The following is a 27,170-nucleotide window of genomic DNA, read 5'->3' as shown; positions in this document are numbered from 1 at the left end:
AAATTTACAGGTCAAAACGCAGCACCAATTTTGAATTTCGATTCGTAGTTTAGTCTATGGGACAATTATTCATATAAAATGTACAGCGCGAAAGTATGCAGAAGTGTGAAAAAATAAACTTAAGAAACGCTATTAGTGTCTCAGAGAGACAAGTTTAAAGAAATTAACATTCTTACACTAGATATGAAAATATTATTTATGTTAAGAAGAATAGAAATTTATTTATAAAAAATTATGATAATCATAACATTAATACGAGGAACAAAAAAATGGCTGTCGGTTGATATTCAAAACATGCCATTTACGACATTTAAAACTGTAGTGATAGAAAACTCCATACCAATGGCATTACGTAGCTTCTGACTACTTTGATGACAAAATCCTAACGTAAACGTGACACGTAAAAAGTTACATACTATTAGATTATCAAATAAGGGTCTCGTTAGTCACATTCTAAGAAAATTCATCATTACATTAACCGATATAATAAATCATAAAATATAGTTTGTAAATCGGTAAAGAATTAAAACTATTACTGATGAGTAAACTCGGTCTGTATACGATTCTTCTTCTTTACGGTTCTTAGTGCTTCCAAGAATAAAAACAAAAATAGTTTAACTTCAGTTTCGCGTGCGGATACAGTAGTTTGTTGGAAAAAAGTGAATGACAACGGTAAGGGCAGAAGTAATCGAGTTGAGGGTAGACATTGACAGCGGAGGGTAGACAGATAATGTCATTGTCTGTTCTTAAAGCTGTCATCAGCTGCAGGCCAGTCGTTCCGAAACATCGGAAAATTAAAAAAGAAATCCTATCGTGGTAAGATATATATAATTAGTGATAATCGTCTAGTAAACAACCACGGAAGCCTTTAAAATCTATATCTACTTGTTTTTCGCTAACAATAAAATCAATAAACGAACTAAAAACTGTCGCAATGGAACTAAATTTTATTTATTAAGGCAAATAAATATTTATTCCCGTAAAGTGGAGGTGAATTCCTCGTTAGCATTCCGACGAGGCTTCAGCTGCTCGCTCATTAACCATAATTAATTGAATTGGACTCCAATTATTATGCAAAACGAATTCGCCTTTTTTAACAAAATACATAGTTTGAGAATGAATAATACATAGAAGATCAGTCCTGTGTTCAATATTGGACGTCAACTTAGCAAACTCAATGTCACCCCACCTTGCTAGCAAAGTTTAACAAGACAAGATGTGTAAATTATTTAGTAGCACTCGAGTTCCTTGTTACATTGCAAATAAATATTCCTTGCAAAAGAGTTCGTCCATGGAAGTACTGCCATCTTACTTATCTCTGTCACCAAGCAGTAATAAGTAAGCATTACTGCGTACCGGTTTTGAAGGGTGCTGGTGAAATTACAGGCACATGAGACTTATCAACCTATGTCTCTGGGTGACGGGCGCAGTGGCAGTGTACATCAAATCTTGCGATTTAAAGCACTGAGCTGCGCAACGTTTGTTATGAACAGGCGTGTCTCTTACCAACAGGCGCACCACTTGTTCGTTCCGGCACTTGGTGTCATAAATAAAAAGTAAATAAAAATATTTAAAAATGTCGTAGGTATATACAGCTACTGGGGCTTGAACCGTGAATATCTCAATTGTAAAATAAGTTACATTAGTTGAAAACTTCTTCAACTAACGTTTACCACATTTAGAAGAATGCAACTTCAACCTCGAAGCAATCGACAAACTTGTGTGTGTTGGAAATGAAAACAAACGGATAATCAAAAATACTTGAATTTTTATAATTTCAAATTAGACATAAAATAAAAAAGTATAATAATCGACCGGACTTGGGAATACAATGCTTTATTTTTAGGATAGAACTAGTGTTAAATTTGGCAGTATATCCGCTCACGCGATGCGCTCATCCTTCCGCAAAATGGCGGCTATTTGATTTCGCAAATTAGAAAAGGATTCAGTTTAAATACAAGTTTTTAAAACTAAAAATTATTATCCTGCATAGCTAAATAAATACCCTACGTACTACAACAAAAACATCTCAAATAAAATGCAGTAATACACCGCAAATCCTGCACTTAAAAAGCACTAATGAAATTTTTGGTGTACTTGGGTAAATATGATAATATTCCGTTTGAGTGGTTCTAATGTTTACCATGAAATTACTCCTTAAAGTATAGTTTATAAACATTTATATTCAGGGTAAACTTAAAAAACGCAAATTACGGTATGTTTTCAATAAATAAACACCGACATCACCAGCCCAAACAATAACACACACGATTGTCGTGACGTATTTTTGAAGTAGTTTATTTTTTTTAAATGACAGACCCAGGCATTAAAAACTTTATGGCTTGCTAGAGTAGTTACCGAAATAGCAATTAGTATTAGTTCTTTTACTTGTTATAACTTCGATATCCGATAAATCGGTATAAAATCATCACCGGCACCTCTAGGTGTGGTATGCTTCCAGAGACGCATGAATCGCGTGAGCGGATAAGTGTATATAGCATGACCCATATGGCATTTATGTTATACTTTTTTTATCAGTTTTGTCAGCGTCCAAAAAAAAAATTTCGAATCTGTGAATTTATTATTCAGGGTGTGACATATAGGATTGTAAATAAGTGCTTATACGTGTTCATAATATAAGCGTGATCGAAAAGAGCTCTAGTCGGAAATGTTCAACCGTTCACGCCTCGATTCCGAGTTATTACACATGTCTAAGTTAAATATGATGTCGAACCCGATGGGAAAATAATATGTCACTTTATATAACGCGCTTGATTTGGAATAGCGCGAGATGGAAAAGATTGTCAGCTTTACGTCGCTGTCGCAAATAAGCAAGTGTTTACCGAGCGATATTGAAAAGTACGGATGGCAGCATGTCAAGCTAAACGGTCTAGAGTCGGCGGGCTAAAGCACTTGAGTCTAAAACCAACATCATTCATTTAAGTCAATACATTTTATTTTATTTATTTAGAATGGATAGCCAAGTCAAACATATACAGAGTATATAAGGTACAATTAAAATATAAAGCGTGAAATACACAGAGAGTGGGTGCGTGTCGGACGCGGGTCGGGTCGGGATCGCGGCGGGTCTAATTCCATGTATTTATATGGACGTTAACATACCCAGCGCGGACGCGCTCGGTGTGTTGTCGCATTATACCATCGAGTGTATAACCAGAAATAAGGGCCATCTATCCAAGACAACTCAATTGTATCACCTTTAAATGTCAACTATCGTTTGCACTGAAATCATAAATTAGAAAGCTGAAATAGCAAAGCGCCAACCACTGACCTGTATGTACGTATCCTTATATTCCAAAAATATTCTGTATTTATTATAACAAACATAATATCTCTAATTATGGGCTGTTCCATTCGGTGGTGTGGGAAAAACAGCAAAACATCTAATTACAAAACAAACGGAATCACATTTCATCTGGTCTGGTCGATTTGAAGTGAAATAATTGACGACACCCGTCGATTGTTTCGAATTCGGGCTGACCAATCGGAGCGAAGTTATCACCGTAATGATGTGGCAGAATAGTTTTCAAACAAATGAAATGACATTTCGTCTCTATTTCTGGTTATATACTTGATGCATTATACACATTGCATTTACAACACATGACTCTAGTGCTTACAGGCTACCACAGCCGGTTAGTAGCGGGTTTTGTTATAATATACATAAGGTTTACACTTTCAAATTCAAATAGCAATAGGTTGCACATTAACATAATTTACCAGGGATCGGAATAGGTAGACTTTTTTTACCTGAACTTTGCGGAACATAGACAGAAAATGGAAACTGCCTGACAACAATATTTTTTAGTTCCTGGTTTTAGTATTTTAGTACCTGTTCGGGATTCGAGAAATCACTTAGGTACATTAAAAATTGACGTACCTAATTGGGGACAAGCAGGTACACTATATTTATCTTTGCGACACAGTGGGTCGGATCAGCGATATTGCGGACATTGGATTTTTTTCACGATACCTCTCTATAAAAAAATGCCAATCGAGAGATCCTATTGTGCTAATTAAATATTGTTCTATTTACATTTTGGCATAAGTATAATAGTTTAGTAGGATAAAAATAAATTGTGTGTCCCATCGTTACAAAGTCTTAGTCGATCCAGTCTTGGAGTCACTTGGTCGTATTATTAGACCTATCTTCTATGGATTTGCACTAAACGTGCCTATTTACTACTTATATTGCAAATTTTCTGACGCGTATATGTAGTCAATAGACAGGTTTATTGTATTTATTGAGATTTTTTGTACAATAACTTAGTTTTGTTTTGGTTATGAATACTAAGATCGAACACAAAGAACAATTTTCGTCGACCTGGTGGGTTTCGAACCCGCGTCCATGCTGCACCGCAGCATTGCTCTAACCAACTGAGCTACGGGTCCAGTTACCGAGTCATCGGAATTGTCCTATGTGTTTTTGTTGTACATCTTTGCACTGACTTTTTGGCTTTCGTCGCATCTAGTGACATTTAGTGAGAGAGTTTCGCATAACCTCACCGCAGCCGATACCTTAACAGGTATCACAACTGATGCTGATATCGCTTTTCGATCAAAAGTATTTATTGAGATTTTTTGTGAAATAAATAATATAATATATAACGAATATCGCCTCCAAGAATAGAATATTCTTCATTGCAGATATATTTCATAACAATCGAATCGTTTAAATGTGCATCTTTAGTAAAGGGACTCTGCTGGGGGACATAATTAATCCATTTACTTTAGCTTTACCAGTTAACTTGTTAACGTAATCTATTCCTTCCATCAAGTTTCATGAATTTAATTATGTTTCATCACTACGTTTTTTCCTTCTTAAAGTACAAGAATGTCGTGTAGACACGCGTGCAGAATATCAATGTAATTGAATAAAATTATGGTAATATTGCGTGAATTTTAATATAAATTACCGAATTATTTATTTCTGATGTTGTATACGTGAGGCGCACTATAAGTTTCCAGAATTAATAAGAAAAAAATACTATAAGTGGTCAGAAATGAATTTATTGTTTCTCAAAATATTCTCCGTTAGCGTTAACGCACTTTTTCATACGAATGAACCAATTTTGAAAACATTTATGCCACTTCTCCGTGACACTCTCTGAAATATATTTTTCATACTCTTCGACAGCCTCTTCAGGGGATGAAAATCGTTGACCGCGTTACTGGTTCTTAATTTTTGGATAAATGAAAATGGCAAGGTGCCAGGTCGGTACTGTATGCGGGATAGCTCATAAGGTAAACGTTATTAAGTTTCAAAAATTCATTTGTCTGTCTGGCCGTGTGAGAACTGGCATTATCGTGGTGCAAGATGATACGGCGTTTACGGCTATTTTTATGGAGTTTGTCAATAGCTTCCGGCAAACAAATGGTCGTGTACCAATCACTATTCACGATACAACGAATCTCCAAAGCAACAGTAGCCACGTGTCCAGTTTTATTAAAAAAAAGAAGCAATCATCCGCTTAGAGGCACTTTGCACACGCGCCACTTTGCACACGCGCCACTTTGGTTGGTGTCGGCTCATCTCGAAAGACCCATACGCTCGTTTGCTGCTTTGTTTTGGGATCGTAACTATAAATCTATGTTTCGTCACCTTTTACTACGTTCCCCACCAAATTTGACGCCCCTTCGTTGAATCTGGCAAGCATGGCATTGCACCAAGTAACGCGATCCGTTTTTTGAGCCTCAGTCAAATTGTGTGGGATCGACCGATGTCCGAATCTCATGGTATGTCACATGCCTCTGCACAGCATCGATGTTTTTGTTGTTCACAGCATTGGACGGGCTGGTGATGGTCATTACGAAATTCGTCACTGAGATTCAAACGACCGCGTTTGGATTCTGCAAACCAGCTATAAATAGTTGTCTTGAATGGTGCTTCATCGCCAAAAGCAGTTTCAAGCCGAGTGAGGCTGAAGCTGCGCTGTTAAATCACATTTAATGTCGTGGAAAATCATACTACGAAAATTTTCACGAGTTAAATCCATGGTGATGTAGAGGAGAGATGTAGAAACAAGTGACAGTCAGATGAAACAAACTGTATTCTACAGCCAAAGAGTTCCATTTTCATATATTGTAATTACTTTTTAAATATTGTTTATGTAAGTGGTCAGTTCCGGAAACTTATAGTGCGCCCTATGTATCAAGTTTTTATTCTAGAAATGAAAAAAACCTAATTTTTAATAAACTATTAATAAAATAACATGTTTGTTGGTGTTATTTGAAAATGTAATTTAAAAAATATAGTCAATTATAGTTTTATTTTTGTGCCTAGAGGGGCCAGGACTTACGTAGTGAAGGCACCTTGCATATACAGCATTCAGTCTGTTACAGTATCACAGTTTTGTTTTTGAGTTCACAAATATGTGTACACTTTTTGGATTACGAATATTATTTTAAATGGGGTTTAATAGTATTGAAAGAGTTTATATGAATTATTTTAAATATCACTCGCATACACACTGGTCTTCTTAAGTTTTTGAACTCGTAACAACAGTTTTGAGGTAGCGGCGAGCGGGTGACAGGGAGAATACTGAGGAGGATAGGATAAACATGGAAGAAACCGAAATAATAAGTAACGGCGCAGCCAGTGCTTTTATAATGACAAACACGTACTTCGGACTCAATAAAAAGTTGCTTTATAAAATGTTTCTAAATAACAACTCATGCAGGTTTATACATCTAATAGATAACAACACTTAGGGTCGTATTCTAGAACTCTACTCAATGCTCAAGTCAGGATTTGAGTATGGTTTAAAGCACTCGAAATCATACTCAAGTCCCTGCCATTAAGGTCGTATTTCCAGTGCTTGTGTTGCCAGTGCAATCCTAACTTGAGCATTGAGTAGAGTTCTGGAATACGACCCTTACTCTTGCTACGAAACTATGTCTAAATATTGTAGTAATTAATGGTGATTCCCGGTTGGAAAACGAGCTTTTTAAAATGGTTCTGGTCTATAATAGGTCCTGGATAGTTTTTTATTTCTTTTATGATAATAAGTAATGGAACGAAGAAGTCGTACGCCTGTTGGTAAGTGACACGTGACATTTCGTCTCTATTTCTGGTTATATACTCGATGAAATGAACTAATGAAGGTCATCACTGTCATTCCACTGACACTTTACTGAGAAATGCTATTGCAACTAGATTTTAGCAGAATAGCAAATATTATCACAACAGCTATATAATCTTTTACACTCAATGGAATCACTCAATGGTTTCTAAAAAAAATTTGCAGAATTGGGCCCCAGGTGTATTGTAAGTCTACATACATAATGACGCGAAACGTGTTGTTTTAATTTCTTCCACAGAGCGCCTAATTAGAAATTTCAAAATGGCGATTAATTGTTCAAGTATTCGCACCCTTTGGTGGTACCCTCTCCTGGAATAAAGACACAGAGTTCTCAGTAAGCCAACTCCACCGTACTTTGAGGACGTAATATAAATACTAATCATAAATATCTTGATAAACGTTCTACTGTACCAGAACATTTCCATTGTCTCCTTTGATTTCTTTTTAATCTATTATTCTCCTAATTCTATTATGCTTTAGTTCGTCATACTGATTAAAATCTACAGCTCATTCGTAATTCGAAAGGTATTAATTATTATTAAATATCTAGTAACAAACGTAACTTATAAAAAGTCATAGGTGTATACGGGCACGGAGATTCGGACCGTCTTTCTCTCAATTGAGAAATGTAATTAAAACTATTTATAAATGTCATCAGCCCATCGTAGTCCTGGATTTAGGCCTCTCCCAATGTGCGCCATTTCACCCGATCCTCAACTCGTCGCATCCATCTACTGCGAGCAGACTTCACGGATCGTCACTTCATTAGAGGGCATTTGCAGCTTACGTTATTGCGAATTTTTCGGCGTCAGGAAGTGAGCGTGCCTTACAGTTACGCCACCAATAAAGAGATTTGGTAGTGGACTTTAGAGTCGACGGGTTAACGGTGGCAATCGCTAGTTGTGCAATGCGCAACGGGAAGCGAGCGTGCCTATAGCTCCGATACCTATCTGGAAAATGGGGAGGGTACTGAACGTGCACCTGGGGCGGCTCACCCCAGGCACTAGCCTCTCGAGAACTGGATGAAGTTAACTGACAGAGGTCTGTGACAACCCTGTACACTGACTGATCTGGGGTCACAACCAGATCTTGTAAGGTTCCTGTGTGTGCACAGGTTACAATGTCCTTCTCGTATACCCTAAGGGTCGGTAGGGAGGGTGACTATAATCAAAAGTTAAGTAGAAAGATATGGGGCTGTTAGAGAGCGTCGTAAAACACGTTTGCCGAGCCGTGGTCTTTATAAATGTCATGTAACTTTTTTTACTGTCTCTTTCTAATTTTAACACCTCACCGCTGGGCACGGGTTTTAAGATATCGGTCATACAGCCACTGAAAACTGTTACACCTTACTGGAAATGATGATAGTTTTTCGTGTCTAAAAACATTTTGGACCCTTTACAGGTCCCATGGACACGGGTGACTGGAATGGGAACGTCATCAACCAATTATCTCTAAAATAGTTTCATTTTGTAAAAAATCGCGAAAACAAAAAGTCGATGTTGTTATATGTTATTTCTTACGTTATTGTAACAATCTAGATATGACAGTGAGTTGTATATCTGCTGGTTCTTTTGCCTGTGACAGAATATAATTGTAGATGATTAATTATTTTGTTCCTTCATCTCAACGCGGCCAAGTCGAGAGTAATTGATTGTTTTTATATCGATCTCTGTTCGGTTTTAGTTCACGGGCAGTCCCATATCTTTCTACATAAGTTTTGTTTGTGCCCCTCCCTATCAACCTTTTGGTTATGCGGGATATATATTGCCCTTATAATCTGTGCAAGCAAGACCGCACAGAGATCATCTAAGTCAGAACCCTCACCCTCGGCGGCCAACGCTGGGCCGTTTACTATTATGTCGACTGGAGATTTGATCCTCATTGGGGGCGAAACTGTAAGGCACGCTCACTTCCCGAGACGCCGAAAAACGTTGTCTCTCCTATCCCCAAATTCCTACGCGACTGGAGGGACCGGAGAACATCTAGGAGAATGTTTCAAGAAACGCTATTTAGATCCGAAAAAAATAGTTTCAATAACTATTTCAAACTTTGTTTTCAAAATTGATCGCATCTAATCTATTCCATTTATCTGCCAACTTACCCAGTTTATTTCTCCAATTAATGTTAATTAAATCATTAATAACCACAGTAAAAAAAAACATCAAACAAAAAACTAACACAAACAAATCATACTTGTTATACAAATGTCAGAGCGTGTTCTAATTCTCACCACGTTTTACTCATTTATAATTGTGTACTTATGCGCAGAGGGAATGGATTTGCAGTTACCATGCCATTGCGATGTTGATGATATTGTACGAATTTAGATTGTTGATAAATGTACAGGAGTTTTTGCCGCTATTGTACATTTACTAAATTAGCAAATTTAGGGATGAATCTGGTTATACGCACTTTCCAGTAACCGATTTCTATAAAACGAACTTTTGAGGTCGGTTTTTTTTTTCAGTTGTTTTTGATCAGTACATAAAATTTTGAAACGCAGGCTCTTTTGCAGACTAGATATTGTTGTATGAATATTAGTACAAGTTTCTACAAACATCTAATTTGAAGGCACCCCGAAGCTTACGTTAGCTGTTGTACGTACAACAGGCAGCCATATTACTAAAGTTCATTACGAAATCGAATGAAAAAATACGGTCTAATCTTATCGAGATAATTTGTAACAAAGAGAGAATCGATTTAAGAACAAATAATAAATAAAATAAGAAGGATTCGATTATTACGTTATTAAATTACTAAAGAACTACATAACTATTTAAAAAAATAATAATAATAACTTAAAAAAAGTCAATATAGAATAAAAATCAACACCAACCAAAAGTAATTGGAATGAATACTTCAAAACTGACATGTAAAGCTCAAAACCAAAGAAATTCAACCCACATATAAGATGTATGCACTCGTATTGAAGTACACAATAGAGATACACAATAGCCTATTCGATTTATCGATTCTATGTTGTCAATCTCTATGGAAAAATATTCCGCTTCACGCATCAAGTATTTGAGGTAATTTATTTTACTTACTGTACATCTGTTTCTAACTACTTAATATATACTGTAATTTATGCTTTAACTTACAACTCCAACAAATATGGTATGTATTTGGTACATTATGATATATTTACTATTTCTTTTTGAAAGCTGGTTGTGAGATTACTTAAAAAATATTATGCATGCAACCATTGACTTACAATTATATGGACGTCGGGTCCGCGCTAAAAAGTATCCGAACTTATAGGGCGTTAAAATCGTACACAGAGCGTCATTCACGCTTTAGTCTTCGTTTGTTCGACTGACAGCGAAGCAAGCAAAATTAGACAGTACTGCGATGACATTACAATTAAAATTCAACGTTTTAGCTTTTTCATATTCCTTTACATGTCACTACGTTTAAATACACACATCAAAAGTGTCTAGGGATCAAGTGAATATTTTTGAAATAAAAATTATTTAAGCAATATTTACCAAATCCAGTCTTCCAGGACGACTTCTTACTTTAATGCTTATGTTTTATTTAACCGCTTACCCCTATATTTAATTAAAATAAACTAAAATTGATGTTTGTGCAAATTGTGGAAAAAAACTCAAATTAACGGCGTCAATTAAATGACAAAAAAATGGCGAAAATGATGATTTTGCTCATTTTTATTGTAAAGGTAAGAAAATTAATAATCTGTATTTCCACCATTAACACGAATCACACAATTACAGCGATTTGGCATGCTTAAGATGAGTTCATATAAATCACTTTGAGGAATGGCCGCCCATGTGTTTTGTAACAAGTCAAAATATTGTTGTAGAGTATGTACGGTATGCATACTCGGCACAGCTCTTCTTTGAAGCATATCCCATGCGTGCTCAATTGGATTGAGGTCTGGCGATTGAGCAGGCCACGGCAGAACGTTGATACGAGCTTCGGCAAGAATGCGTGTTACGACTCTAGCCGTGTGTGGACGTGCGTTGTCATGCATTAGTTGAAATGAATCACCCAACTGGCCTCGCAAAGGGATGATAACATCTGAAACAATCCTCTCTGCGTAAACTTGAGCATTGAAGTTACCCCTGATCCAAATGAGATCGGTTCTTCCGCCGATCCAAATACCGGCCCATATCATTATTGTTCCCCCACCATATGGATGAACTTCCTGACAATATCTCAACCGTTTATGACGTCCAGATGTTCTCCAAACTCGAGTACGTCTTGTATCCGGTCTCATACCGAAGCGAATTCATCCGAAAAGCACACATAGCGCCAGTCTTCTTCCTCCCAGTTTCTGTGTTCGCGAGCCCATCGTAAACGGGTCCTGCGATTGCAGGGTGCAATAGGTGGAACTCTGAGCGGCCTTCGGGATCGCAGACCCACTTCACGTAAACGATTTCGGATTGTTTGATCGCTTACTAGCAAGCCTGAGGAGCTGTGGAGCCTCGTAACCAACATCATGGCGGTCATGGTACGATTCCGTCGAGCAGTATTTTGGATATACCGGTCCTGTCTGCGAGTCGTGATGCGAGATCGTCCTCCATGTCGCTCGGCCACGCTGCCCGTCATGCGATAGCGCGTCCAGAGGCGACTACACAGAGCGTCATACGCTCTGTGTAGTGTTAAGAGTGAAAGCCACAGCACGTTGCCTGGAACCAGCTTCCAACATTCCGACGGCTCGCATCATCACTTCTCGGGTTAAATGATGTCGTCTCTCCATAATAATGTAAATTGTTTCGGTTCCGATGCAGATATTGTAATGATTTTGTCAAAACGCTATAACTCATTTTTATACAAAACCACATTGACAATCGATTTTCTTCTTATTATCGAATTTTAAACAATATTCCTTATTTAAATGTTAAAACTCACTAAAAAGTATCAATAGCGATACAAAAAAGTTAATATAATTAACCCTAATTGCAGCAATACTCTTAAACGTACTTGATCCCTAGACACTTTTGATGTGTGTAGATTGACTTGGGACATTTTTTTCGTGGTTTTTGTATTACACCCGTCGTCCATTTATTTGTAAGTCAATGCATGCAACGTAAAAATTTGAAATGTCACAGTACCCATCCTTTATGTAATGGCCCAACCTAAAATTTAAGAACCGGAAAATAAGTGATTGTGGAGTGGTACTAAGAAAGTGGTTTTGATCGAGCATCTGAAGACTGCTTACAGTGGCACATAAATTCGTGAGTTATCGATGTGGTTATCGCGTTCAAACTATTATACAGGCTGTTGCAAAAGGGTCCAACATTACTTCAGAAGAACGTGCTCGTTTTACTGAAGAACTTTAGCCAGAAATAATTTGTTTTCAACTTTCGGAAAAAAGTTTAGCCACCGTTACACAAAACGATCTTATAAAATAACTTCTGTCCCGTTTCTGTATAAACAATTAAAATAATAAATTAAATATATCGCATTTTCGGTAAAACACAGCATTAACTGTAATGTGATCTCAAACCATTTTTAAAATGCTATTTATACGGAAAAACAGAGACGCAACATGCGTTCCTTCATTTAAGCGCTCTTCAAATTTGCTTAATAGCTTAACTTGCTTAGAAGCTTTTAATTCATTTTCAGTATATTTTACAAATGAAAGTTTAGACATTGCTTCACCAGAAGTGCGATATGTCTGAAAATATCCGTGTGCATAAAACTGTTATAACTTGGACACTGACTCTGAAGAAGAGAACAGGGGGCCTACCATTCCCAAAAACAATATTATTTCAATGTAAGCTCAAAGTAAGCTTATTATAATATTACTCATGTTCGTGCCATGACGAAACTGTCAACCAAGTAATGCATTATTGCAAAAGTGATTGAAAGAACGAATGATTTCCCAATATTGTCTATTCCTTACTAAAAATAGAAAAGAGATAACGCTATGTAAACGATATAATGCCATCTCTTTCTTTTTTGATGTTCCGAATCGTCTTATCGTAGTATAATGTTGTTTACATTCAGAGAATTTTGACTGTTAAGAGAAGAAAAGTATGTAATAATAAAATCTGTTAAAATTACGTTGTATTCAATGATTATTCCGCATTTTCATGAAGAAAAATAAATAAAACAAGCCGAGTCTTGATAGTCACGTTGTAAATTCGGAACTATAGTCTAGTGTCAACTGTTAGTTTCGCTAAGGAGCATATAGATAGCGCTGTTATAATTTTATGAAATAAACATCGCGTATTTTTATTTAACGAAAACTTATTTACTATGTGCTATAAATAAAAAATAAACAGAATATTGAAGAGATATATGTAAATAAATAAGTTCAACTTAACTTTTAATTAAGACAATAAAACTGAAAATAATATTGTTTCCATTGCATCCGTGTAACTATTTTAAGATTGCTAAATTTGAGATAAGAGCAATATTACTTTAATGTTAAAGTCGCATCATAATACGAACTGAGTGAATGAATAGTCACAAAGCTGCCAATAAAACATCATAGTTTTAACATTACAATAAGCTTACTTTAAACGCGTTATCGTACGAAAAGTCAATGTAAGGTTAAAATAATATTGCTTTAAGAGATTGTGGTAGACCCCCTGAGCTTCTTGTCGCTGAAAGAAAAATCTTGAAAAATTTTAGCCGTGGGGCGACGGCTTAAGAATACATTGTCGCCTCCCCATACATGCCCGTGGGGGTCGTAAGAGGCGACCGAGGGCGTCACAAGTGTCCATCTGCTTAGCATTGTGGTAGGCTCTGTGCCGACTGGATAGCGACCACAGTACACACGGCGGAAAACCCTCCACAGTGAAACGCTTTTGCGAATCGCGTTCAGGGATCAGTTGGTGTACATCCAGTGCATTTGGCCAGACCGGCAAAATGATAGTGACGGAGTGAAGATATTTGTGTTTTCCATCCGTTACTCTCATCTCTGGACTGTATTCGCACTTTCCATCAGGCGCGGTGCAGTCATTTTGTCGAGTCGCAATAAAAAAAAAAAAAAAAAAAAAAAAAAAAAAATTTTGGAACCAATACAGAGGGAAGATGGTCGTTGGAGAATCTGAAAGACCTAAGAGCTGGAGGACATCGTGTCTGAGCCTAATATTAACAGAATGCACAAAAGGTGCCTCCCTGCGCAATGTACCGTTCTTCTCCTGTACGTCATGGGTATCCTGGGCAACAATCGGAGAGATCCTTACTACGATAGGCAAATCCTTTCACCACGGTGGCAAGCATTATAATGTCCACGTCATCGATACGATAAGAAGAAGATTATCGGAGAATCCATCCGGAATCAAGGGATTTTTTCTAAGTATTCTATTTTTGATTAATATTTATAACAAACTAGTGGAATAATTTCACAAAAAAATAATTTAATATCATGGTTACGAAACACCCTGATGTTCTAATAAAAACTTAATTACATGTATTAATAATTATAACAAACTAGTGGAGTAATTTCACAAAAAATAATTGAATATCAATTCAATAAAAATTTAATTAACTTAATTACAATTAATTAAGTGACAAATCTAATCAGCGGCTGGTAGCTGTAAAGGTACCTTTCTAAGTGAAGAAAAAACTTTAATAGATTACTCACAGATGGCGTTACGGGAAAAACGTCGTTAAAACTAAATTGTTTTTGTCAAATGTTAAAAAAGTAGATTTTAATTAATAAATTAAGTAATTATTTCTTTTCTGCAATAATTGTCTCAATTTTTTAAAACTTGTTTAGAGCTTTGTCATTTGGTTAGGCCATTGTTTACAGAATTTTGTCATTGTGTATTAGATTAAGTGCTTTCGGCCTTCACTTTGTGAATTATCTATCATTGGAAACAAAATTTGGCTAAATTTAATATTTAATAGATAAATAAAACATTTATGTAATATGAAAGCTGTATGTTTCTTTAAATAAAATAAAAAAAAACCAAAAACAAAGATCTGCAATAAACACATGGAGAAAGTCGTGAGGCCTTGGTTCGTTCCGTGGCTTAGTTGGTATAGCGTCTCGTACGGATTGCTGGGAGACGTTGTTTCGAATCCAATCGCTTCCAAGTGATTTTTATTCCAAGTGTTCGATCTTTGTTTAATAATTATTATCGGAAAAATCAATTTCATAAGATCCCGTTGACTACGATGTCTCGAAAAGGCCTATATAAGACACATTAGTGGTTGGCTTAATTTTTTTTATTATAACAAGTGACGGGACGAACAAGTCGTGCATCTAGTGGTAAGCGACATGCCTGTCCGTAACAGTTGCTACTGCAACTCGGAGCTTGAAATCGTAAAGATTGAAGGGACACTGCCACTGCGCTCGTCATCCTAAGACATAAGTTGACAACTTACCCTTCAAAACCCAATACAGTAATATGAACATTACAGCTTAACGGCAGAAATAGGTAAGGTGGCAGTACTGCTCTGGACGAAGTCTCTCACAAGGAGCTCTACTGCTACCTCTACTACTACTAGATACTGATGGAGGGACGAAGTGGAGAAAGAGTACGCAGAGGAGTAGAAGGAGATTGCACAAAACAGGGCGCGCTGGCACCAACTCAATTACTATACTATACTATATTTGAGACAATACAATGGTCTCACCACTAAGGATGCCGAAGACCGTGCAAAGTGGAGGAGAAAGAGTAGGAAAGCGGACCCCGGGCTCCGCAGCAACCCTGCTGAGGACGCAACCGGGACAACGCTAAGATGAGAGAGAGAGACTATATTTGAGACAGAATATGAAATACTCCAGTAAATTAAAAGACGCATGATGCAAATGAAGCTTCATGCTTGACATTGTCATTAAATTAGGTCGAGTATTACTTATTTGACTGCATTGACTTACAATTATATGGACGTCGGGTCCGCGCTAAAAAGTGTCCGAACTTATAGGGCGTTAAAATCGTATACAGAGCGTCATTCACGCTTTAGTCTTCGTTTGTTCGACTGACAGCGAAGCAAGCAAAATTAGACAGTACTGCGATGACATTACAATTTAAATTCAACGTTTTAGCTTTTTTATATTCCTTTACATGTCATTACGTTTAAATAGGTTGACTTGGGACATTTTTTTCGTGGTTCTTGTATTAGACCCGTCGTCCATTTATTTGTAAGTCAATGTTTGACTGTAATTATTTCGGCTGTACACCGAACGGAGTACGAGAGTCAAAGACACCCTGTCCAGGTTAAGTAAGTAAATAAGCAAGAAATTACCATAAATTTTATTGTTAACAACAAACAATGAAATTAAAAATTAAAATTGCAATTACCTACCGACAAAGAATAATGATTACTTAATAAAATTAACAAACTGACAAAGTAATGTGCCGTAAATAATGGCTGTTCACGAATTTCATACCGTTCCCAAGGCCTGGTACACAATTGTTCTCGTTGGGGTAATGAGGCTCCATTACCCCCTTATTTCAAACCTTCTTAAATTGACAATGTTGAAATTGGGCTTTTGTTATAATGAAATATGAAATTAAATTATACTTCTATGCGTTATGAATCATTTTAATTTAAAATTTTACGCTTTCGTTGACATGTTTGTGGGAATGCTTTTTTTATGATAATTATGATAAATGCGCATTTGATAATTGAAAATGACGATGATGGGGTCCACGATGAAGCATGCACGCCTAAATAATGCATATTCGAAAAGTCCCAAGCTTTCAGGCAGGGAATTCCACTCTATAACCGTTCGCCATATAAATGTGAGACCTTAGAACTAAGTTCAAATTCATGGTATCATGATTTAGTTTAACTAATCAATCAATCAATCAAATAATGGGGAATTGTATATGTTTTTGTAATAAGATTCCGGAGAATGTATTAAGATTATCATTTCCCAAGTTTAAAACTTACATTAAAAGTATTTTAATTGAAAAGTCATATTACAAAATTGAGGAGTATGTGTTAGATAAAGAAGTATGGAAAGACAATACGAGTCTAGATTCCACACAATTATGATTCAAAGTGCATTTAAGTTTATTTGAAAAGAGCAATCCCTAGAGTTTCTTGCTCTTTCTTCTCAAATCTCAAAAAAAAAGACATTTTCAAGTGTAAAAAATTTAGCTATGGAATTTGACTTTGACGTTGTGGAAGCGTAGGTCTTCGTCCGAATCTCTTTATTATCCGCAACATAGTAGGCTAGTATTTTAACAACCTCGCCTTACAAAATAGTATAACAGTACAACCTTTGAAAATAATCTCTGGTCCTAATAAGTCCGGCGGCACGTACAAACCGAGGGCTATAATGATTACGACCTCCACAAGGTACGTTGTAAGGTAATAGCTACCTAAATGTCAAAATTATCTAAGCCGAGATAATTATTTCTGTGTATTGAAATAACAAAATAATGTTATTCCAAACCAATAAACACAAAATGGATCAGGTTTATAAACTACAAAGGTTTAGGTTAACGAAATATAAACAAATCTTAATGAGGTGTTTTGTAAGGTTTTTACTTAGTTACTTATTGCAAAATTATTTAATAAAATTTTTGAAAATGTTTCTAAATATATGATAATATTTTCAGGTATTACATTACTGCCACGGTATGACGGCCGTTTTGACAGATTACAATAGAGACGTCAAATCTCAATTCATTATGGAAAAAAATATAATCAAATGCGAATCGCATCTATAAGTTTCTAGATTTGTAACTAGTATTACAAGGGATAGCTGATTAGAATGTTTTAATACTACGAAAATACGAAAAAAGGGTTTATTTAATATATCGTCAATTCGAAACTGCTTTATTTTGCATTGTGCTTTGACGCGAGTTTGCCGGAGGCGGAAGTTGTGCTGGACAGCGATCCCATAGACAAATGACGATCACATTAGATTTCATTTTTAAAAATTTCGAATTTTGAAAAACAAATGCCGAGTCGTAAAATACATTCTATAAATTTTACTGCACGTCACTATTGCCAACAATGTATAGCAATCAGCTCCTTTAAAGTAGTTATGAATTAATACTAAACTTGATTAGCGAACAAACTATAAAACGGCGATAATAGCGTAGTACAACATTTCGAACTACATATTTAAAATATTCTTATATATTGAAATCCAAACGGCATAGATTAAATATTTAAATAAAGATGTTTAATAGCACGTATCACAACTTTCCTATGATAAACAGCCCAAAATCCAGCCTTTAAAGAGATAGACATCTAATAACAATCGACCAAATCCAATATTTGACCGGCCTTGCAAGACAACAGCGGAAGTATGTTTATTTTTATATAATTACTAAAATAAACCTATATACTATAATATAATAATAAAGCTAACTTTGTTTTATAATTGTCATAGGAGAAGTGGAAAGGGCTACATGGAACGTACTAGTGGTCGGCTGAAATTTCTTTTTATTATACCATATACGGAACGAATAAGTCGTGCGCCGGGTGGTAAGCGACACACCTGTCCATAACAGTTGCTACTGCAACCCGGAGCTTGAAATCGCAACAATTTATGGACTGACTCAAGAGCGAGGAAGATAGATCTAGGCCTACTTTTCTAAATTAAATGGAATTCATCCCCTAGTTCAACCACTATTAGAGGTGGAATATTTCCTTCAAATTTAAATGGGACCAATAATACCAAGATATCTTCTTTCCAAAAAAAAAAAAGAATCATCAAATTCGGGTCACAAATGCCGAAGTAATCGTCGAAGTGCGTTAACCAGTATAATAACCAGTTTTCCAGTTTCCGGAACACCGGGATTTGGACTTATTATAGGAGTATTAGAATGCTGGTGGTAGTTCTTAGAAGTTTTACTTCGACAATGGCAAGAATCTGAATTCCTTGACGTCACATTTAGCAAAGTTGGCAGATTTTTTGTCACAAGAAACTATTTTACCGCGTGTGATAGAATCTCAGTCGTACCGTAAAAAATGGCCGCGCATAAAAAGGTTGAGGAAAAATTTTCATAGAAAAAATTTCTCGGCCGGCTTGAGCCACTCAGCCCAACTTTTATATTAAATTTCTTTTACGACAAAGTTGTCCGGTTTAGAGCTGGAGCTAAAATAACAATTCTGTAACTATTACTAAAATACTACGTAAATATGAAAAGGATCTGTGTAGTAACAATTCCAATAAACGTATATGAAAAAACGTATATGAAATGAGATTGTTAGGAAATTTTTTATAAATAGAAATAATTTCTAAATTTGTCCAAGATAAAATAGAAACAAAAAAATAAAGATTTTTCCACTTTAATTCTTCTAAAAATAAAAGTAGACATTCTATCGTGAGTGATGGAGCATCGGGTCCAGGTGACTGGTAATAAATAATAATGGGTATTTTAGGTAAATTCTAAATCTACGTATGTTTAAATTCGGTATTACATATAACAATCAATTTAAATGAAATTAATTTAATTTTGCATGTTTTTGTATAAATAGAATTTTGTTTTTGAAATATTTTTTGTAATAAAGGCTTATTATTATTATTATTTTAGGTAGATTCTAAGTGCTATGTTTTAACCCGTTTGTGGGCAGTAACGGCATTTACCGCAAAATCAGAATATGATAGTTCGACCCCGTTTCGCTATATGAATCTCAAAAAACCAACCACGGGCATAAGAATGCGATTTCTAAGAGAATTTATAAAATATAGAGAATACGCACACGTTTATGGATTTTTTTATAATATCAAGTGACAGGACGATCAAGTCGTGCGCTTAATGGTAAGCTAGCTACGCGCCTGTCCGTAACAGTGACAGTGCCACTCAGAGCTTTAAGTCGCAAAGATCTGAGGGGCACTGCCATTGCGCTTGTCACCCTGAGACATAAGTTGACAAGTCCCATGTGCCTGTAATTTCAACAGCACCCTCACCCTTCAAAAGCGGAACACAGTTATGCTACATTACTGCTTGGCGGCGGAAATAAGTAAGGATGTTACGTTAAGACAGCACAGTGGACACCGACGTGTTTGTATGAGGTCGTACAAGTACATATCAGTGCCTTGAACTTTCTAATAGCAAAATTAAGTTTTAACCAATTATTTTCTCTAAAACGCATTACACACTACTATTAGAATGGTGTTATAACTCAGAATATGTTAAATTCAAGATCAATTATCATTGCTGAACTAGAAACATGATTAGAATATTGTGAAAAATAAATAAAAGATACCTACTTAACTCAAAATTAGACAAACTTTTTGTGAGCTAGTTCTGGAGAAAACAGTCTTCATTAAAAATATGAAATTATTTTTTCGCTTTTATTTTAAAATATATTTGGCAAGTAGGAAATTGTTTAGATGTCTGTAATAAACTTTAATCTATTAAATTTTAGGAATATGTCTATATTTTAAAAACGCAATTTATTTTACAATACATAGCCAACACAAGACATTATTTAAATAAACAATAACAATGACGAGAAATGAAATTCCAAAATACAATAACACTTCAATAGATGAGAGTAGAATGGAAAAATTAGGCTAGATATATATGGTTGGTAAAGATAAATAAAAAAAAATCTGACTATTGTCAATTGAAAAAAAAATAGCACAAATATCTTTAATAGAATAGGTAAGTCATTTCGTTGATGACTGTAATGTACAGTCAACACTACGTCAATCTTAACACAATAGATTTTGTACACACCTTATTATAAGCGGTAAATATCAAACTTGGTGTGCTCTGGACTGTACAATATATTTAAATCGTATTAGAATGTGTGACAATTTTGGTATATCTGGAATATCAGTCACGGTAGGCAGTAACAGCTACTAAAGTCACAGCTCTATATCGGGTGTAGAAGCCAGAGAGTAAGGAATTGAGTCACACGTCATCTTCGCTGATGCATTGTGGGATGAATGTGTCAGTCCGCCTTTGACCATAAGCGGTTATTCCCGATTGTTTACCAACTTTCTCAACGAAAGTTTTTTTTATGATTCAGATTACTTGTTATAATTCGTTAATAATTTTATAGCATGTAGTCAAATTAATAGTAAATTTTCTCGGTAATATTCAAGAGAAATTAGAATATTAATCATTGAATTACAATGGACGTCGGGTCCGCGCTAAAAAGTGTCCGAACTTATAGGGCGTTAAAATCGTATACAGAGCGTCATTCACGCTCTAGTCTTCGTTTGTTCGACTGACAGCGAAGCAAGCAAAATTAGACAGTACTGCGATGACATTACAATTTAAATTCAACGTTTTAGCTTTTTCATATTCCTTGACATGTCACTACGTTTAAATAGGTTGACTTGGGACATTTTTTTCGTGGTTTTTGTATTAGACCCGTCGTCCATTTATTTGTAAGTCAATGATATTAATGATATTTTTATAAATTTTATCCCTTGTAAAAATTAAATTGAAAATTTCGACAGCCGTATTTAACATTTCTGTTGTGACGTTTTTATGATAGGCACTAAGTGACAGAACAAACGAGTCGTGCGCGGTGGTAAGTGAGACGCCTATCCATAACAGTTGCAGTGTCACTCAGCGCTTTAAATCGCAAAGGTCGGAGGGGCACTCCCACTGCGCCCGTCACCCTGAGACGATAAGTTAACAAGTCTCATATACCTGTAATCTCACCAGCACCTTTACCCTTTGAAACCAGAACTCAATAACGTTCACGTTACCGCTTGGAGGCAGAAATAGCTAAGGTGGCAGTACTTCCCTAGACGAACTCTTTCACAAGGAGCACTGCAGCTACTAAGTATGTTTTTAGTACTTTTGTGGACAAAAATAAGTCTTCTTCCTATTCAAGTTACGAAACAACATTAAAATTTTCCCTTATCTGGTTTATGTACCTTCGCTTAGGTCTTTCCGTACAATTACGTCATTTTCTTTCTGAAACGTTCTTAAGAATCTTTTTGGTTCTCAGTTGTCTTTAATACGTTTACCTTTTCCCGCATTATTAAACATATGTATCTAGTCAATGAAAGCTTTATAAAACTGAACTTACCTGAGCGGGAGATTTTGATTGTCCATCGTCGGATTCCGCGTATTCAATGCCTGGCGTTGCTGTCGATAATGCTGCAAAATAAGAATGTATCATTAAGTGTGTATTTTCTTATGTTAAATTAACCTTTGAAAAGGTCGGGCAATATAAATTTATTTCTTGATCACCGCTTAATCTCCTTACTTACACCAAGCGGTGCGGGTGCGGGTGGGGCGCGTGTCGGGTCGGGACCGCGACGTGTCTAATTCCGTGTATTTGTATGAACGGCAATACACTGAACGCGGGCGCGTGCACCCGTCCAGCGCCCGCGCTCGCGGTATTGTCGCCCTTATAAATACACGGGATTATACTCGCCACGATCCCGACACGGCACCCGCTTTCTGTGTGTTGCAGGCCTAAATGTGTTTTCTTATATGACACTTTGTGTGAAATGTATTAATTTCTCAAGTAAAATTATTGGTAAGCAGATCAAGAAACAATTTGCAATATCCATACATACATGGCCTCCCTCGAAAAATAGCACACTTTTTAATATTTTTTAATGGATGCACTCAAAGCCTCGCAGTAGGGAAACCCTGTATGGCGGGCTCGTGGATGTCATGAACACACACACGTAACCACAAATTACACCCAAGAGAAAAGTAAATGTAGGCCATATAAATACTTCTCTCAGCCCGGGAATGGACTTCGGGACCTCTGCGTGGCAGTTCAGCATAGTAACCGTTCGGCCACTGAGGCAGTGAAATATAGTAATTAGGTATATATACGTAAAGATATAGAATATATATAAGCATAGATCTACGCCTAGCTATCATCGTTAGTCTATGTCTAAAATTGATAAAAAATCAACAGGTAGTTGAAAGATGTGTATACTGCAGAGGATGCACAAAAGCTTTGAAAGTTTTGAAAAACATAAAACAGTGAAAGCTACATCACTTCGGACGCGTCAAGCTGAATGTAAATACTCCCTATTACAATTCATTCTGCACGGAAAAATTCACTATTTGCTCCACATTTGTAATTTTTGAGTTGCGTCACTGTTGAAGCCATTGTGTCGTCGTATTAATTCACCCATTGCCCTTGCGATGTTTTTACCTTCTGTACTCGTACAAGTATGACATTAACAATAGTTATGTCAACTTACTAGAAGGCAGGAGAACAGGAGCCCTTTTTACAATGCCAGCATTTCCTTCTTCTAACGCTCTCTTCGCTGTTTTCTGATTGTCTATATCCTGTTCATTTCTTGACACATCTTCCGCTTGACACAGCGCGGTTAAGAAAAGTATTATCTGAAACAATTTATAATACATAGATAAGTATATAAACAATCGCCGCTAGGATAACATAGAAATTATGTCTAAAGATAAGTAAGACCTCGGTACCTTAATGGTTTGCACTTTAATTGCTGGATTAAGCGTGAAACGCACTGAAAGCGGATGCGGGTCGGGCGCGAGTCGGGTCGGGCGCGAGTCGGGTTGGGAGCGCGGCGGGTGTAATTCCGTGCCTATTTATATGGACGACAACACACCACGCGCGGGCGCGAGACGGGTGCAGGTCGGAATTTCACGCTTAAGTTGTCCCGAGTGGGACCAATTTGGGAAAATGTTCTTTTCTGCATTGGTACTGGTTTGGATGTTCGGGTAGTGCTCTGGAGTGAATTCCGCTGCTCTCGTAGACATTGTATAAGGAAATTCCTAGTTTGAGGTAATAAGCCTTTTTCCACTTCGCGTCGGGTAAAAATATTATAAATTAAATAGTATACATTATTGAGATATTTTGTGAAATAACATCACAAGTTTTTATTATGATTATTAATAGAAAAATCCAACATATAGAAACATTGACTTACAATTATATGGACGTCGGGTCCGCGCTAAAAAGTGTCCGCACTTGTAAGGCGCTAAAATCGTATACAGAGCGCGACACTCCGCTTTAGTCTTCATTTGTTCTACGGACAGCGCGATACTGCGATGACATAACAATTTAAATTTCGAATAGGTTGACTTGGGACATTTTTTCGTGGTTTTTGTATTAGACCCGTCGTCCATTTATTTGTAAGTCAATGTATAGAAAACAGTTTTTCTCAAACATGCTCGGAAATGTTTACATTACTTTTCAAAAAAAGGAACACGGGAATTTAGTCATTTATAGACCGTGAGACTTCTTCCCGGCCAAGGCCAGCAAAGTAAGTCTGAAAATCCATTGCTGTCCAGTTTTTTAACCTTTTAAATCTAGATGAATAACAATAGCAACTAAGGTAAGGTTTGTTCGTATATATATTGTAATATGTAACATTGAAATATATTAGTTCCAATACTGTAAATAACCATAACAACACTTTGTTTGTTTCAGGTTGCTCTAATTTTAGGGGTAAACGACGCATGCAGGAGTACAGAGCTCACGAATATCACCACAAAGGACATAGAAAATCATTAATATATTTTTGTTTAATTAATTAATTAATAATTTTGTTTTTTCTACTTTTTTTTTATTATACATCTTCCTCTCTTGAGTTTTTTATTATTTCCTCGCATTGTTTGACAAAACAACACGCCATGGCCGGAATGGGCATTGCTTGACTCGTATTAATATAAGGCTACGCTGGCGCTCGGCCTTGTAACTCACTCGTCCAGCAATCCCTTGCTTCCCGGCCTCTGCAGTAATGTACTAATCCTTCTAGCGGCGCAGAATGGCGAAAAATCCAATACAAGATCTTTAACAAAAAACATATGAGAGAATTTCGACAACTCTGTAACTTGACCCGTAGCTCAGTTGGTAAGAGCATTACTATGGCGCAGCATGGTCGTGGATTCAAGTATTAATAATAAATAATTTAATTTCACGCTGGTAACGCCTGGTGAATACCAGGATAGAAGGAATTCAAAGATGTAGAAACAAATTAAGCCACCTTATATAAGTGTGTGCGGTGTGCTCTTGCAAATACCAGGGAAGCAAAATACACAAAGACAGCGGACGTAAAATAAATTTGTAAAATTATCAATCAAAAGTGTGGGGAACGTAAGTTAGTCAAAGTCAATTAGTCATTATTTGATAGAGAAGCAAATTACACTCCTCATTCGTAAGGCAAATACTTCTGAGAAGAATAGAGCTAGAAACTTTAGGGTTTGCTCTTTACAAATATTTATCCTATACATTTATCACATACAATATTTATTTCAAACATCATATAAAACGAGACAATCTGCAAGAACTAAATGGGCTATAAATTGTCACGCAAATACGCAGAAGCTGTTAATAAACCTTTAGTACAAAGCTTTAAACCTCGTAAATGGCAAATTTTTAATATCACCCGGAGTTACAGAAGCGTATAAATGAATTTGAAACTTTCTGAAGACGACTGTCAAAAATAGCTAGTTTATTTTTATTCCTCGTATTAATGTTTTAAAAAATTGTGATAAACATATCACAATTTTTGAAGAAAAAGATTACTATTCTTTTTAACATAAATTACATTTATATAAATGTAGAGTGACGTTTATGCGAGAATGGCGATTTCTTTGTTATGAACAACATATGACATTATCGAGTTGCGTGTTAAAATTCTCTTTTGAAAACCGTTGTACGGACGGCAGCATAAATGAAGCTACACATTGACGGATCTTGTTACGTTACTCTAGAGGCGATATTAGAACGAAAGTGTATAGCTTGATGTCAACTGCACATAATATTTTATTGCATAAGTAATTTCTTTATTTAAATTTGCTTTTTGTCAATGGGTAAGTTTGATCTTCATGAGTATAATCTCACTGCTGGGTACCAGTGGCTAGGCGTCCATATAACTTGATTCCCACCGGCTTGCCTTAAAATTTTCCACGTATTATCAAAACACTGTACGAGACAGAGCGCATACCCCACTTCTTAAAAACTTTACTCAAAATATTTTCATTAATAAACGTGTAGTAAGTAACCTGTCCTTGATAATACGGAGCTTCCCGATGGATCTTATTAACCAATCACAGCCCGAGTTAAGCCGGTAATTGTTTAACTTTCTTTTCATACATAAAAGTAAATAGAAGTCCGCTATCATATGTATGTATATTGGTAGAAATGGCTCGCCGGTAACCAGATAATGATGGAGTTATGATCGAATATTCACTTAAATTCAAATCTTATAACTACAAAGTGAAGGTTGATTTTTAGAGACCCGTACTAACTTGCCGCCAATATGTTCTTTAGGAAAGATTGTTGCAAATTGTAAAACTTTTTTTACTATTGTAGAAATATTATAATAATATATTAATTAAAAAATGTCTTGTAAATGTTGAACGACAAAAATAGCGTTACAAAATGTTTGTGTAGGTCTTTTAGTTTACTAGGCCTAGCCTACGTAAAGGAAAGAGAAGCTCATGTTAATTAGCAGTTTCAATTAATTGTTACAATTATGTAATAAGTTTTATATTTAACCAGTGAAACTACTCTACTAGTATCTTGTCTGTTAATGAGTATTTTTTTAAATTTTGCCAAGGCGTATTTTCAAGATTTTTTTTTAACAGGTACATTTTTTGTTTCTTTATGTTTGTAAACGGCCGCTTTAGTCCAATTCGATTGTTGTCTCGTTGATTACTTGCTTAATGAACCAATATATTTTTCAAAGTTATCCTTTGGAAACAAAAAACCATGTTACTAAGCAAGGCCGTGCTGGCCCAGAGATATAAATTGATTATAAGCGGAAAAACGATATTTTCAAACATTTTCACTATTATTTTGTGACAAATATAATTGGCTGTTCGGCAGTTGTAAATTAAACAAATTGTTTTGTTATCCGCGTCTCTTATTCGCTGATTCGGGAAGTGTTTGGAATGGAAAGGGCTTTTCCGATATTAATAATCTCACAAATTCAATTTCAACTATTAACTCTGTGTCACATTTTTTTGGTTTCCAGTTTGATAGAAGATAGTCCTTATAAAAAGAATACTTACTTAAAAAAAAATCGACATGTTTAAAGTAATTTGACACAAAAGTTATTTTTAACATCTATACGTGGTCGCACATTATATGGACGCACTTAGTGTATCCATCTAATAAAAAAGATTTATTTGAAGTATAGAATCTATCTTATGTATGAGTCATTTTTAACCGACTTGAAAAGGGAGGATCTCAATTCGACTGTTTTTTTAATTACACGCACTTGTCAACTTATATCTCAAGGTGGCGGGC

The 27,170-nt window shown here is 35.9% G+C and overlaps 1 protein-coding gene across 2 annotated transcripts in view; it reads right to left on the bottom strand.

Annotated features, from left to right (window-relative positions):
• LOC113238224 (extensin-like) overlaps positions 1 to 27,170 on the bottom strand; it is a 55,698-nt gene that overhangs the window by 26,782 nt on the left and 1,746 nt on the right. For both annotated transcript variants that reach the window (XM_026475011.1, XM_026475012.1), the window contains exons 2-3: positions 23,137 to 23,281; positions 21,996 to 22,066 (exon numbers count right to left, since the gene is read on the bottom strand). In XM_026475011.1, coding sequence (XP_026330796.1) covers positions 21,996 to 22,066; positions 23,137 to 23,281 — 216 coding nt within the window. The remainder of the gene's footprint in view (positions 1 to 21,995; positions 22,067 to 23,136; positions 23,282 to 27,170) is intronic.

This window comes from Hyposmocoma kahamanoa, unplaced genomic scaffold (genome assembly GCF_003589595.1).
Source record: "Hyposmocoma kahamanoa isolate Upper Pololo Valley unplaced genomic scaffold, ASM358959v1 95, whole genome shotgun sequence".
In the NCBI taxonomy this organism is placed as follows: Eukaryota; Metazoa; Arthropoda; class Insecta; order Lepidoptera; family Cosmopterigidae; genus Hyposmocoma; species Hyposmocoma kahamanoa.
Note: the sequence above shows the minus strand (reverse complement) of the source record. Positions and strands in the feature narration are given on the sequence as shown.